This window comes from Globicephala melas, chromosome 8 (genome assembly GCF_963455315.2).
Source record: "Globicephala melas chromosome 8, mGloMel1.2, whole genome shotgun sequence".
In the NCBI taxonomy this organism is placed as follows: domain Eukaryota; kingdom Metazoa; phylum Chordata; class Mammalia; order Artiodactyla; family Delphinidae; genus Globicephala; species Globicephala melas.
In genome coordinates this window covers 33516074-33529123 of record NC_083321.1, presented here as the reverse complement: position 1 = coordinate 33529123, position 13050 = coordinate 33516074, and the positions used below count along the sequence as shown (strand labels likewise).

The 13050-nt window shown below is 38.2% G+C and overlaps 1 protein-coding gene across 1 annotated transcript; it reads right to left on the bottom strand.

Annotated features, from left to right (window-relative positions):
* Positions 1 to 7410: 7410 nt before the first annotated feature.
* Positions 7411 to 9709, bottom strand: CCDC179 (coiled-coil domain containing 179). Its single transcript, XM_030864348.2, has 3 exons — positions 9665 to 9709; positions 9069 to 9113; positions 7411 to 7542 (listed from the first exon to the last, which is right to left on the bottom strand). Exons 1-3 carry the CDS (start codon positions 9707 to 9709, stop codon positions 7411 to 7413), a joined length of 222 nt encoding a protein of 73 aa, XP_030720208.2.
* Between the last annotated feature and the right edge of the window lie 3341 nt (positions 9710 to 13050).

Genomic DNA, 13050 nt, shown 5'->3' with positions numbered 1-13050 from the left:
GCTCCTCTGCCGCAGCGCCCCACCACCGCCCCGCGGCTCCACCCCCGCCCCACCATTCCTCTGGGGCTCGGCTCCGCCCCCCTGATGCCAGCCTCCAGCCTGGTCGTGCCTGGACCCCACCCCTGAAGCTAGCCTCCGCCCCACTGAGTAGCCGCCCCACCCACACTTCCAGAGGCTCTGCTAGGACGGGGCCTTTATCCCAGGAAACACCTGCTGAGGGCGACATGCAGAGGAGAGGTGGAAAAGCTTGGCTATGGCCTCAAAGCTAGCCCAGTTGGCTAGCCCTGTATAAATGAGTGACAAGACTCTGGATAGTTTATGCTACCCCTTTTGTGAGAAGGGACTCTGACCTCCAAGAAATTAAAGCCAAGATTTCAAGTTGATGTCAGCCCCCTTTTTGTAAGTGCCACTCAGTACTACTTCAGTTAAGAGGGCAGAACGTGAAATCCATCACTGTGTTTTAGAATTGAGCCTCATGAATGCACCTTTAGTTGAGTTTCCTATTAGTTTCTGGTGCTTTGGATTCATTTATCCATTCAAGAGTAATAATAATGTTTGATATATTCAGAAATATTTACATTGAATGCTTCTCAAATTTTAATAGGCATTAAGAATCACCTGGGCATCTACTTAAATGAATTAACATATGAGTTAACAAATTTCACAGCCAAATGGATGTATCATTGGAAAATTGATGCAAGCGTGCAGGGTTCTTGATCTTAATCTTCTGTTAACAGTTTTATGAAGCCACAAAGTTTTCCTTTAGAATTCTATAATTTCTTACCCAGTTCAGTGCTATGGTCTAAAAATTATCAGAAGCCTGCACCTGTCAAAAAAATCCTTTCTATGACTCCTCTTGAAGATGAAGCATTTTTTGCAAGAGCATGGGAGTGAAATAGTGACCATATGTAAATGACAAAGGACTTAAAAAGACATGATTGAAGATCTGATTACAGTGCAATTGACAAAAAAACTTGGTTACTGCTGTGACATACAACAATTCAAGATAATTACTAACATTATACCTGTTAACATTTTACTAAGACATAACCAGATTTTTAGGAGCTCCATATAATTTCCAGTATATCTATATTAATAACATTTACCCATACAACATAAAATAAGAAGGTTTATCAGCACTCATTTGATAATGCTTCCCATGTAATTTAACATACCAAATAAGCCTAATTTGTTTAATATTTCTCTTTCTCAGATGCTTCAGGTATCCTCTCTGAAGCATCCTAGAGTTAGCTAGAAGTCAAAATAACTTCGATTAGAATTTGATATTTGGGAAGTTTTTCAAAAATATCAAAAAGGTTTCAAAATACTTGGTCACATAGGATTGTATGTCACAGTGGAACAATACTTAATTACTTAACCAGTGACAATAAAAGATTTCAAAAGCAAATGTCAAAAGTTGTAACAGATTACTGGTTAAAGGTAAAGAAACTTTGCAGTCAGTTATCCAAAGCAAATCAATATTTTAAGAAAACTTTGTCTTCTTAATAGAGAGAAAGCCAAATTCAGGTTTTGTACCACTTTACCTTTCATAATAAAATTAATTTACTCAATTAAATTGATTCTAATCTTTATCACTCCTGACCACACATAGAATGGCTTTCTAAAGATTCATTTTTTTTCCCCTCACAATCTTCTACAACTTTCTATATCCACATTAATTTGTCCCTTATTTTCTTTCCCATTTAGGAATAACCAGCTTTAGGACAAAATTACTTTCTTTTCCCTTAACAAAACGCATTTCCATTCTTTATACCTTCTTTTTCCCATACAAAGATGTTTTCCTTATTAATTTTTACTAGTTTTAATTACATATTTTAATTATTATAATTCTTAACCTCAAAAAACTTAGTTTCTAGTGAAAAATAAGGAGTAAGCAATTTATGAACTTGTACATTAGCATTTTGTAGATAGGCAAACTTGTGAATACTATTTGTAGTTTCTAAAAACAGGTGATTCCTTAAAGAAAATGTCTCAGTGTGACACCAAACATATTTATTTATTTATTGTGAATTTTATTTTATTTATTTGTTTATGCATCAGGTTCTTATTAGTTATCTATTTTATACACATCAGTGTATACATGTCAATCCCAATCTCCCAGTTCATCCCACCACCACCCCCACCACCCCTGCGCCACTTTCCCCCCTTGGTGTCCATACATTTGTTCTCTACATCTGTGTCTCTATTTCTGCCCTGCAAACTGGTTCATCTGTACCATTTTTCTAGGTTCCACATATATGCGTTAGTATACGATATTACATATTTATCAATAGTCCTAAATATCTTTAGTTTCTCTGTAAAAAGAAACCTATGTTTGGTAATTAATATTTCAGTATCTTATTTGGAAATGATCTGGATATTCAATGAATTGCCACCATTGAACTTAATTTAGCAGTTTCAAGTTACAAAAAAAAAAATCTGGAGGACCTATTTTCGATAGATATACTTAAAACATAATTATTCCTAAAGAGTTCGCTTAAAACTCTTATTTACATTTAATTTACTTAAAAGTTTCATCATATCAAGTTATTTTTCTTGCTGACAAATTTTGTAATGGGGATAAACCTAGGTACAATAAAAATATTATACTTAATGTTGATGACCCTAAAGAAATGTCTGTATTAATTAAACCAACAAACTGAAACTTGTTTTCATTCATTTAAATTAAATCTATTTCATTTAATCTATTAATTCTAGATCATGTGATCCTAAAATTCATTTGGGTTACTTTCTTTTATATTTCTGAGTATTTATATAAGCACTTAATTTCCTTTATGCCAATTAAATAGAGTCCTTTTACAAATTAATATTGGCAATACCACACGTCTACAACACACATATATAAATATATACACACAGACACATAGTTTCCACTATGTGGACAGAGAATATAGGCAATATGTTATAGTAACTTTAAATGGAGTATAATCTTTAAAAATATTGAATCACTACATTGCACACCTGAAACTAATATTGTTAATCAACTATACTTCAATAAAAAACAAAACAGAACAAAACAAAACTCTCTCCTAGGACTGTTTAAAGATTTTAAACACTTTGTTTAAACACAAGTCATTATAAATATACAGAAGAGGAAATTTATTTCCCCCTATTATTAAATCATAACTCTAAATCTCTAAATAAGTTGTAAATCCAATTGTAAAAATTTAAACATGAATACATCATTTTCAAAGGCTTATGCATATTATTATTTGTTGAAAAGAAGCAAGTCTCAAATTACCACAGAAAAGAAAGTGGTAGTAAGATATGGTGTTTAACAAAATTCTAGACCCTGTAGCTTGGATGTTAAATGGTTGCACTGTTTATTTTGCGGAAATGTCAGAGCATTGTCTTTATTTTTCAAACGAAGTCAAATCACAAAATGCCACTTGATGTTAGAAATCTGCATATTTTGTTCTGGCATGATTTCTTCCATACAGACTTCAGCTTTATGTCCACTAGAAGAGATTAAAATACACAAAGAAAAATAAATTCAATCAAAATATACATAAGGAAAAGTTTATACAAACTGTAAGTCCTCTGGGAAAAGTCTCAGAGAGAGAAGCCTTTCTTATACAAAAAGAATTGTATAAAGAGCTAGAAATGCTATTCTAAATTAAAACAAGGTCACATTCAGATAGAAGCCAGATATGAGATGCACTATTATCAAATAAGTCATATCTGGGAATAAATATGACATAAACATTTTTTTCTACGAGTCAAGGAACAAATGCTACAAGTAAAAAGAATTTGCAGAAACCAAAACTAACAATCAGGAGAAAGGGTGAAGGCATTTCTGAACATAATGGATTTGACAGAGATGTTAAGCATAAGGATTTTTCTTCCCAAGTCTTATGGTATGTGATTGACTAAGAAGGTATGTTATACGCATCTATTGAGTGTTTGAAGTCTTGAAATGACCCAAAATGAAGTGAACAAGAGGGACAAATAAGTGAAAATGGAAAGATTATGTATATCACTATTAGGAAGAACTGAACCTTAAAATAATATTTCAGGATAATTTTAATATGCATGAATATTATAATTATATAATTAGGAGAAAACTTTTGTTATAGAGATTTTAAACAGACAAAATGAAAACAAAAACTACTTTTTCAAACTTTTCACAACACAACTGAGTGCTCTAGCCTCATCCTGCATCTTCTGTTCTACTGGGCACAATCCATGTTAATAAAGGACTTGTACGTATGGACTCGGACCTTTATTTTCATCCCAAACCATTTAAGATGTACAAAGTAGTGTTATTCTGTGTGGTCTGGTTTTGGTGCTAATCTTACATTCATTACTACTTTGTAACAAGATTAGTAGAGAAATTGAGAGTAAACACTTATGTTTGTTTATAATAATTTGATATTGCCATAACATTTTGATTGCATGTTACAGAATGATCAGTCCACAATGGTTTGGAAATTAAACCAAACAAAATTTATCTTAGCCCACATTTGAGAAGCAGGGAGAGCCTGAGCTTAAATAGGAGGTATTATATATTTTGGTCAATATATAGAAGAAACACTAGGATAGTGTATACTTTGGACCTTTGAGCCCCTGACATTCTTTTTTTCGGGAAAAGCGTGTATTTTTTCCTTTACAGAATATCAGAACTTTCATGACTGCCTAGTACTGCCAAAAGAAAATATCTGGATGTTCTGAAGATAACTCCAGAATTTTTGTATTAACGACAATGAATACTAAGTACCAGATTGAGCTCAGACTTTTCATGGATCATGCATTTTATTTTTTATATTTGTATTTATTTGTGAGACATTTCAGTTGTCTCTGAAAGCTCAAGTGAATTGGTGGGATAATTGATAAAGAACATTTTGTAGATATTTCTATAAGACACATCTGGTAGCTCAAGAAAGAAAAAGGAGCTTTTTAATGGAATGCCCTAAATGGTTTGGTATTGAGGGCAAGGCACAAAAGGAGGAGATCAATGGCACAAGATATCAGCACTGGAAAAGGGATAGAAAGATTAACCAAACTAGGGCTTCCCTGGTGGCGCAGTGGTTGAGAGTCCGCCTGCCGATGCAACGGACGCGGGTTCGTGCCCCGGTCCGGGAAGATCCCACATGCCGTGGAACGGCTGGGCCCGTGAGCCATGGCCGCTGAGCCTGCGCGTCCGGAGCCTGTGCTCCGCAACGGGAGAGGCCACAGCAGTGAGAGGCCCGCGTACCGCAAAAAAAGAAAGAAAAAAAAAAAAAAAAACACAAAGCACAGATTGGGAGAAAATATTTGCAAAACACATAAAGAACTGGTATCCAAAATATACAAATGACTCAAAACTCAACAACAACAACAAAAAATTAAAAAGTGGGCAAAAGGTCTGAACAGACACCTTTCCAAAAAAGTTATACAGATGCAGATAAACATATGAAAAGATTGTCAAGAGTACATATCATCAGGGAATTGCAAATTAAAACAATGAGATATCACTACACAACTGTCTAAATGGCTACAATCCCCAAACACTGATAACAAATGTTGCCAAGGATGAGAAGCCACAGAGAACTCTCATTCATTGCTGGTGGGAATGCAAAATGATACTGCTACTTTGGAAGACAGTTTTGCCAGTTTTTTTCCAAAGCTAAACATAGTTTTACCATATGAGCCAGCAATTGTGCTCCTAGGTACTTCCCCAAATGAGTTGAAAGCTTATGTCTACACAAAAACCTGCCCATGAAGGTTTATGGCAGCTTTATCGATGATTGCCAAAAATTGGAAGCAACCAAGATGTTTTTCAATAGGTGAATGAATCCATACAATGGATTAAAAAAATGTTATCAAGTCATGAAAAGATATGAAGGAAACTTCAGTGCGTATTACTAAGTGAAAGAAGCCAGTCTGAAAGACTACATACTGTATGATTCCAACCATATGACATTCTGGGAAAAGCAAAACTATAGAGATAGCAAAAAGATCAGTGATTGCCAAGGGCTTGAGAGGGGTGAGGGAAGAGGGAAGGGATGAATGTATAGAGCACAGGAGATATTTAGGGCAGTAAACAATCTCCTGTATAATATTGTAATAGTATATAAAATGTGTATATATATATATATATATATATACATATATATGTTTGTGCGGGGGAGTGTTTATCAGCTTTATTGAAGTATAGTTGACCTGCAATAAACTGCACATATTTATTTGAAGTGTACACTTTTAAATGTTCTGACACGTGTACACCCGTGAAACCATCACCACAAACAAGATAATACATGCATACATATAAAGAGGCTATTTTCCTGATCAAAAAGAACCGATTCAGCAGGTGTATACTTTTCGCCCTTTGTCCTGTATCTTTTTCTTTTGGAATGTGGACACAATCTCTACCTATGTAGAAGCTTTTATGAGACAATGAGAATAAAAATCATGTGAAAAGTGTGAAGGATCAAAAAGACAGAAGGAACCTGGGACTTCTTCGATGATTTTTGAAACCACCCTATCAACCCTAGACCGCCTAGGTCAGGAGTTCTCCTTTGGAAGAAAAAATACTCCTATTTGGTTAAACCATTGCAGTTGAGTTTCTCTTATAAGGAGATGAAGTTAGAAATTCCTAACTGACATAGCTATCCATTAGCTGGGCTTATAAAATATTTTCTTTCAAAAAGAAAACCAACAGAAAAAAAATCTTAATGATCAGAAATATAACTTTTCCCAAATCTTTCTGTAATCTTTCTATAATGAAATATAATCCTGATCCTGGAAGTTGCCTGAATAAGGCCAGGGCTCACTACTAAGGTGGAAGAGGAATGGATGAGGAAATTTGGGGATTTTCACCCTGAAGAAAAGTCTGCATATGAAGGGAGGTAACAGCTTTCTTCAAATATCTGAAAGACTTTCCAGTGGAAGGGCCATTGGATTTATGACTGGCTATTAGACGTGTAATTGGTACCACATGTAAAAGGCTCATGGAGGCAATATAACCATGTTCTGTGGAAGAACTTTTAAATCCTTGTCAAAGGTATGCAAAGATGGAATATAAGCTATGGTAGAGTTTTCTGATGTTGCCAAGGGTTCAAGCCTAGGCTGAAAACCTATTTGGCAGGAGGTTTTGTGATTTATTGTCCAAATAATACAACCCAGAAGATTTAAGTGAATAACTTTAGGGAGTCAGATAATATACGCAAAGGAAAAACTGGAATCCAGAGCACTGAGGTTTCAAAGACCACACTCTTTCCATTAAACCACATCATCTCCAGGAGACAACTACAAAAGAGATTTAAATAACAGATGAGAATTTGATTAGAGGAGTTTTAAGGTATCTTCCCAGACTGCAGTTACTGATTTCTCAAAGGAAAGGAAAGAAACAAAATTTAGAGTGTTCCATAAATGAAAAATTGAGGATGCCTCTTGCATTTAAGGATCTGTTCATTTTAGTGGAGTCTCCACATTTACTAGGAGTCCTGGTTCTGGAACAGGGGCAGGCCTTGAAAAACGTTTACTAAATTTCCTCTTCTGTTTCCTTAGGTTTTGCATACACTCAATACGTTTATCTGTGGACTTTGGGAAAATTAAAAGGAAAGAAGACATTTACAATGTTAACAGCATAGCATGCTGACAACATTTTTGGTTTGTGTCCATAAAAAAAGATAAACACAATCAGTGCATATAGCTTACATAGCTACATAGAAATAGGAAAAAAACTTTTTGCAGATGTGTGATTTATAGATGAAGAAAACATTTTGGAGCCTCAGTATTCTTTTTTTTGTGGTCTTAGTTGGGGCACATGGGATCTTCGTTGCGGCAGGCGGGATCATTCCTTGCGGCGCGTGAGCTTCTCTGTAGTAGTGGTGCGAGGGTTTTATCTCTTCTCTAAGTTGTGGCGTGCGGATTTTCTCTTCTCTAGTTGTGGCGCACGGGCTCCAGGACATGTGGGCTCTGTAGTTTGCGGCATGCAGGCTCTCTAGTTGAGATGCGTGGGCTCAGTGTCATGGCGTGCGCGGGCTTAGTTGCCCTATGGCATGTGGGATCTTAGTTCCCCAACCGAGGATCGAACCTGCGTCCCTTGCATTGCAGAACGGATTCTTTACCACTGGACCACCAGGGAAGTCCCACCTCAGTAGAGTTTTCAAATGAAACTATTTACTCTTTATTTCCACTTCATTAACTGTGCACAATAGTGCACAATATGGACAATAGAAAACAATGTTAAGAAGGAAGAATAGGACTTCCCTGGTTGTGCAGTGGTTGAGAGTCCGCCTGCCAATGCAGGGGACATGGGTTCGAGCCCTGGTCCAGGAAGATCCCACATGCTGCGGAGCAACTAAGCCAGTGCGCCACAACTACTGAGCCTGCGCTCTAGAGCCCACAAGCCACAACTACTGAGCCCACGTGCTACAACTACTGAAGCCCGAGCGATGGAGCCTGTGCTCCGCAACAAGAGGAGTCACCGCGTGAGAAGCCCACGCACCGCAACAAAGAGTAGCCCCCGCTCGCCACAACTAGAGAAAGCCCGCACACAGCGACAAAGACCCAACGTAGCTAAAAATAAATAAATAAATTTATTTTTTAAAAAAAAGGAAGAATAAATCATACAATGAATTTTGTGTGATCTTATGTTTATAAAGTTCAAAACCAGGAAAAACAATATCCTTTTAGAAGCACATAGGTGATAAACTATTAAAGAAAGAGATTAGCTTGATAAAAATAAAATTCAAGGTAATGGTTACCTCTGGGAGAGACACAGGGAGGTTGAGTAAGGAAGCGGCTCCTAGATGAGTTCAAGGATACTCATGTTTTCTTAAATTGGAGGTATATTTTGTTACCCTGCTGTAAAGTTATGTATGCTACATATATCCTTGTGTATGTATCACATGTTACATTAAAAAAAGGAGAATATTAAACCATTTAGGTTATCCTAGTTAAGACTCATTCTGATAGTAGTCACAAGATCCTAGAGTCTCAAGAAAGATAACACAGAAGGGTCTAGCTGATAGAACTTTTGTCCTATTAGGGACGATCACACATAAAGGGACAAGATAAAGTCACACTTTTGAATTAACCATAATTATTTATTTAAACATTACCTGCCTTTCAGTGATGTCTGAAGGATAATGCCATTTTGAGCCTTCCTACATAACATGTAAAATTAAAAAATAAAATAAAACTCATGAGCAAACAGAAAAATCAGCTATTATAATAGGAAGCCTATGCTACTGTTTTCTATTTATGTAATAGATGCCTATTATCCCAACTGCAAGAGGCAGGATCAGAATAAGAGCATCAAAGTAAGCATTGGGGTGGAAGATGAGATAGTATTTTGAGAAAAAAGAACCTGCTATGAACCACATTACCGGGACTACTGAGATTTATTCTGGAAGGAAAGGATGTACAAGAAATCCAAAAATTCATGTTTCTGTTGGTACTGAATATTGTCATGCTGGGTCAATAAGTCATTCAACAAACAGATGACTGCACGCGCCTGGCCCCCAGCAGGTGCGAGGTGGGGCTTTTCCTCCTCTCGGTGGGTCCTGCAGCCCAGAAATTAGTCTGCCTCCTTCACCCGGGATTTCCCAACCCCAAAGCACTAACTCCCGCGTAAAGGCCAGCAGCGCGAGCGGCAGAGGCGACCTCCCACGGGGGAGGCCGGCGCCAGGGCGGCAGAGGACCCGGGGGGACTCACGGGGTTGACTTGGACAGCGTCGTCCTCCCTGCAGCACAGGCACATTCTGCAGAGCCTCGCAGCGCAGCGGCGCCCACTGCCGGACCCCCGCCAAATCCTCGCGGGTGCGCCACCTACGGCCCGCGAGCCCCACCCGGTCCCGTCACAATTCTCTTTATCCTGGCCAGGAGGGCCCCGCCCTTTCCCTTAGCTGTCTTCCAATCCCAGTGCCGGGAAGGTGGAGTTCCTAGCCTCGGAAGAGCATCTGTGGAACTAGAGATGTCAGGTCACCACAATCCCCTATCCTTCCGGCTCTGTCGCTCAAACACCCACATAACACCAATTTTCTATCTTCCAGTCCGGAACTCTCTACTCTCTCTCCAGGGAGTTCCCTTCCCTTCTAACACATCTAGCTTAGATTCCACGGTCCCTCACATTAGCCTATCCTCAGGGTTCTGAATTCCAACACCTCATTGTTCTTCCGTCACAGTTTCCAGTTGGATCCATCCAACTACTTGTCTTCAGGTCCATAACCGGGCTGAAGGGGGGGAAATCTTGAAGATGGCTACAATACATATTCATGATCTCCAGCTTAAACTGGGTCCTCATCGCTGCTTACCACTTTCATGTTGCACTACCTCTTTCTTTTTAGTACTCCTCAGCATTTCCTTCAAACTTTCTTCCCTCTATTAAAATCTGAATCCACCATCTCCCCATCACTTTTAGCAGAAGTAGGACAGTTCTTGCTTCACACACTAATAATGGCTAACACTTCTGTAAGGCCAACTGGCCCGAGGCAGGGGAACACAATCAGATTCACAGGTTGCATCAGACCGAAATTCTCCGGACCACCCAGTTCCAGAAACTGCCCTGGAGACATTCCGGACCACCCAGTTCCAGGAACTGACCTGAGGACTTTGAACCCAGCCCAGTCTTCCCACCTTTCGAGGGGCGGGACTAACGGTCCCCCAGGATACCCGAAAAGACCACCAAATAAGGAATACCCTGCGCCCTCTCAGATTCACCACACCCCTTTCCCTTCTTCCCCTATAAAATCTTGCCCAACCCTCACCCGGGTGCGACTTCTCTGGCCCCTTTCTCTCGGACCAATGAACCTCGCCCGGGAGCGCTCCCTAATAAAGCTCACTTGAAGCTTTCCTCTGTTTCGCGGCGCCATTTGTTAAGATCCGACCTTACAACTTCTATAGAGTTTATGCTTAGCATATTAGCTCATTAACTTCTTATAGCATCCCAACAGGGTAAATGTGTGATGATTACGGGCTGGAAAATAAGGGACTAGTATGTTAAATAACTTGCCCAAGGTTATACAACTGGAGAATGAGCTGGGATTTAAATCCACAGTCTGCCTCCAGAGCCTGTGCTCTTAATACTGTGCTATGCCACCAACTGCTTTTAAAAGCGATAAAACTAATTCTGGGCATGCAGAAAGAATTTAGTAACTGGGAATAACTGCTGCTGGGGTCCATTGCTACTGCCAGGTGAAGTGTCATGGCTAGAGTGACACTGAGAGCAAGAGAACAGGTCTGAGTCCAATCCTTCTCCCCTCCACCTGCCTTCCAATCTTCCTTCAGCACCCACTATTGGCTAAATCTACAAGGACTCCAGCTGGCTAAATTTCCAGCTCTTTTATTTCTAAAGAGAAATAAAATACGCAGAGCCCCAGCCCTGGCTTCACAAAGTAGAATATGGAAGAGTGAGTTTAGAGCTGAAAGACAAAAGGTCAACAAGTGGCACAGCAACCATCATGCCCTAAATCCCTTTGCAGTCCTTCAACTATACATCTTTGAGAATGGTTTCAAACCTCCCCACTACCCATATTGGTAACCTGTATCACTCTACAGTCAGCCAATGTCCTGCACCAGACACAAATTTCAAAATGTGATATGGCCTAGAGTAAGGGGCAAGGGTATTAACTTTCTGATTCTGGACAGTATATTTGCATAAAAATTGCCTTTGCAGGAAAAAAAATGCACTTTAACTGTAAAATAAATTATGAAAACTCCTAAATACTAAATGTAAGCAGAATCAATATTCCTACTTATTCATGTTTGATTGGTATAGAGCTGCAATTCTCAAAGTAAACTCCAGAAAATACCACCATCCCAAAATGTTTTACATGAAATTTTACATGAAAAAACAAAACAAGTAAACAAGCCACACTTCCCTCCTACCTAAAAATGGGTACTGAGTTCAAATAAGTTTTGGACATTATGGGTTAAACAAAGTTAAATAAGTATCTTTACTGTAGGACTACTCAAACCCTATTAATATGCTAAAGTGATTATGAATTTCCAAAAGGGTATATATTATACGTTTGTCTAATTTATTGCTTGTGGGACCCTTTTTCAGTGTCCCATTTGTAATCTCTCTCATTTATACGTGGAGGATTCTAGATTAAAGACTGAATCCTTTTACTGAATAACTAAATATTATTTTATATTACTTTAAGCATGACCTTGCAATGTCATAAACTACATCAATAATTTTTTTAAAAAACATTATTTATTTTATTTATTTTTGGCTGCGTTGGGTCTTCGTTGCTGCACGCGGGCTTTCTGTAGTTGCGGCGAGTGGGGGCTACTCTTCGTTGCGGTGCGTGGGCTTCTCATTGCCGTGGCTTCTCTCGTTGCGGAGCACGGGCTCTTGGCACGCGGGCTTCAGTAGTTGTGGCGCACGGGCTTAGTTGCTCCGTGGCATGTGGTATCTTCCCGGACCAGGGTTCGAACCCGTGTCCCCTGTATTGGCAGGAGGATTCTTAACCACTATGCCACCAGGGAAACCCCATCAATGACTCTTAATATCAATATTTAAATCAGATTTTTTCCCACATGCAATTGTTTTTCTCATTTTCTGTCTAAGCAAAATTTGCTGATCTTTGTTTTATATCTTAAGTGGCCATTTCATAATGCAAGTAAGATTAGCTTGTTAGAGTGTTTCTGCACTGCAGCTGGTATTTTTATTATCTTTGTGTATTTGAAAAATATATACTGATGAAATCAGTTGAAGTAACATTGCACTAATAAATGCTATGCTATATCTTGTAAAACAGGATAAGATTTATCAAATAGAATATCTACACAATTTTCCTTAGTTTAAATATTAAGTATTTTCTTTCATTTTTTGCAAATGAAATCATTTTAGGTTTGTGTCTCTTCAGTTTTCTTTTCTATCATCCCTAGTATTTCAAAACTTGGTTATTTAGCAACTGAATTTATAAAAACATTTAGATATTTCATTCACATTTTTATAAGCTTGTCATGTTTGACATTTCCATAATTAGATTTTATTTTGTAAGATTATACAAATATAGTGCAAGTTCTTAAAAAACTAAACTGTAAGCTTTTCCACATAAATGAAACAACTTACGCAGAAATACAAATGGAATG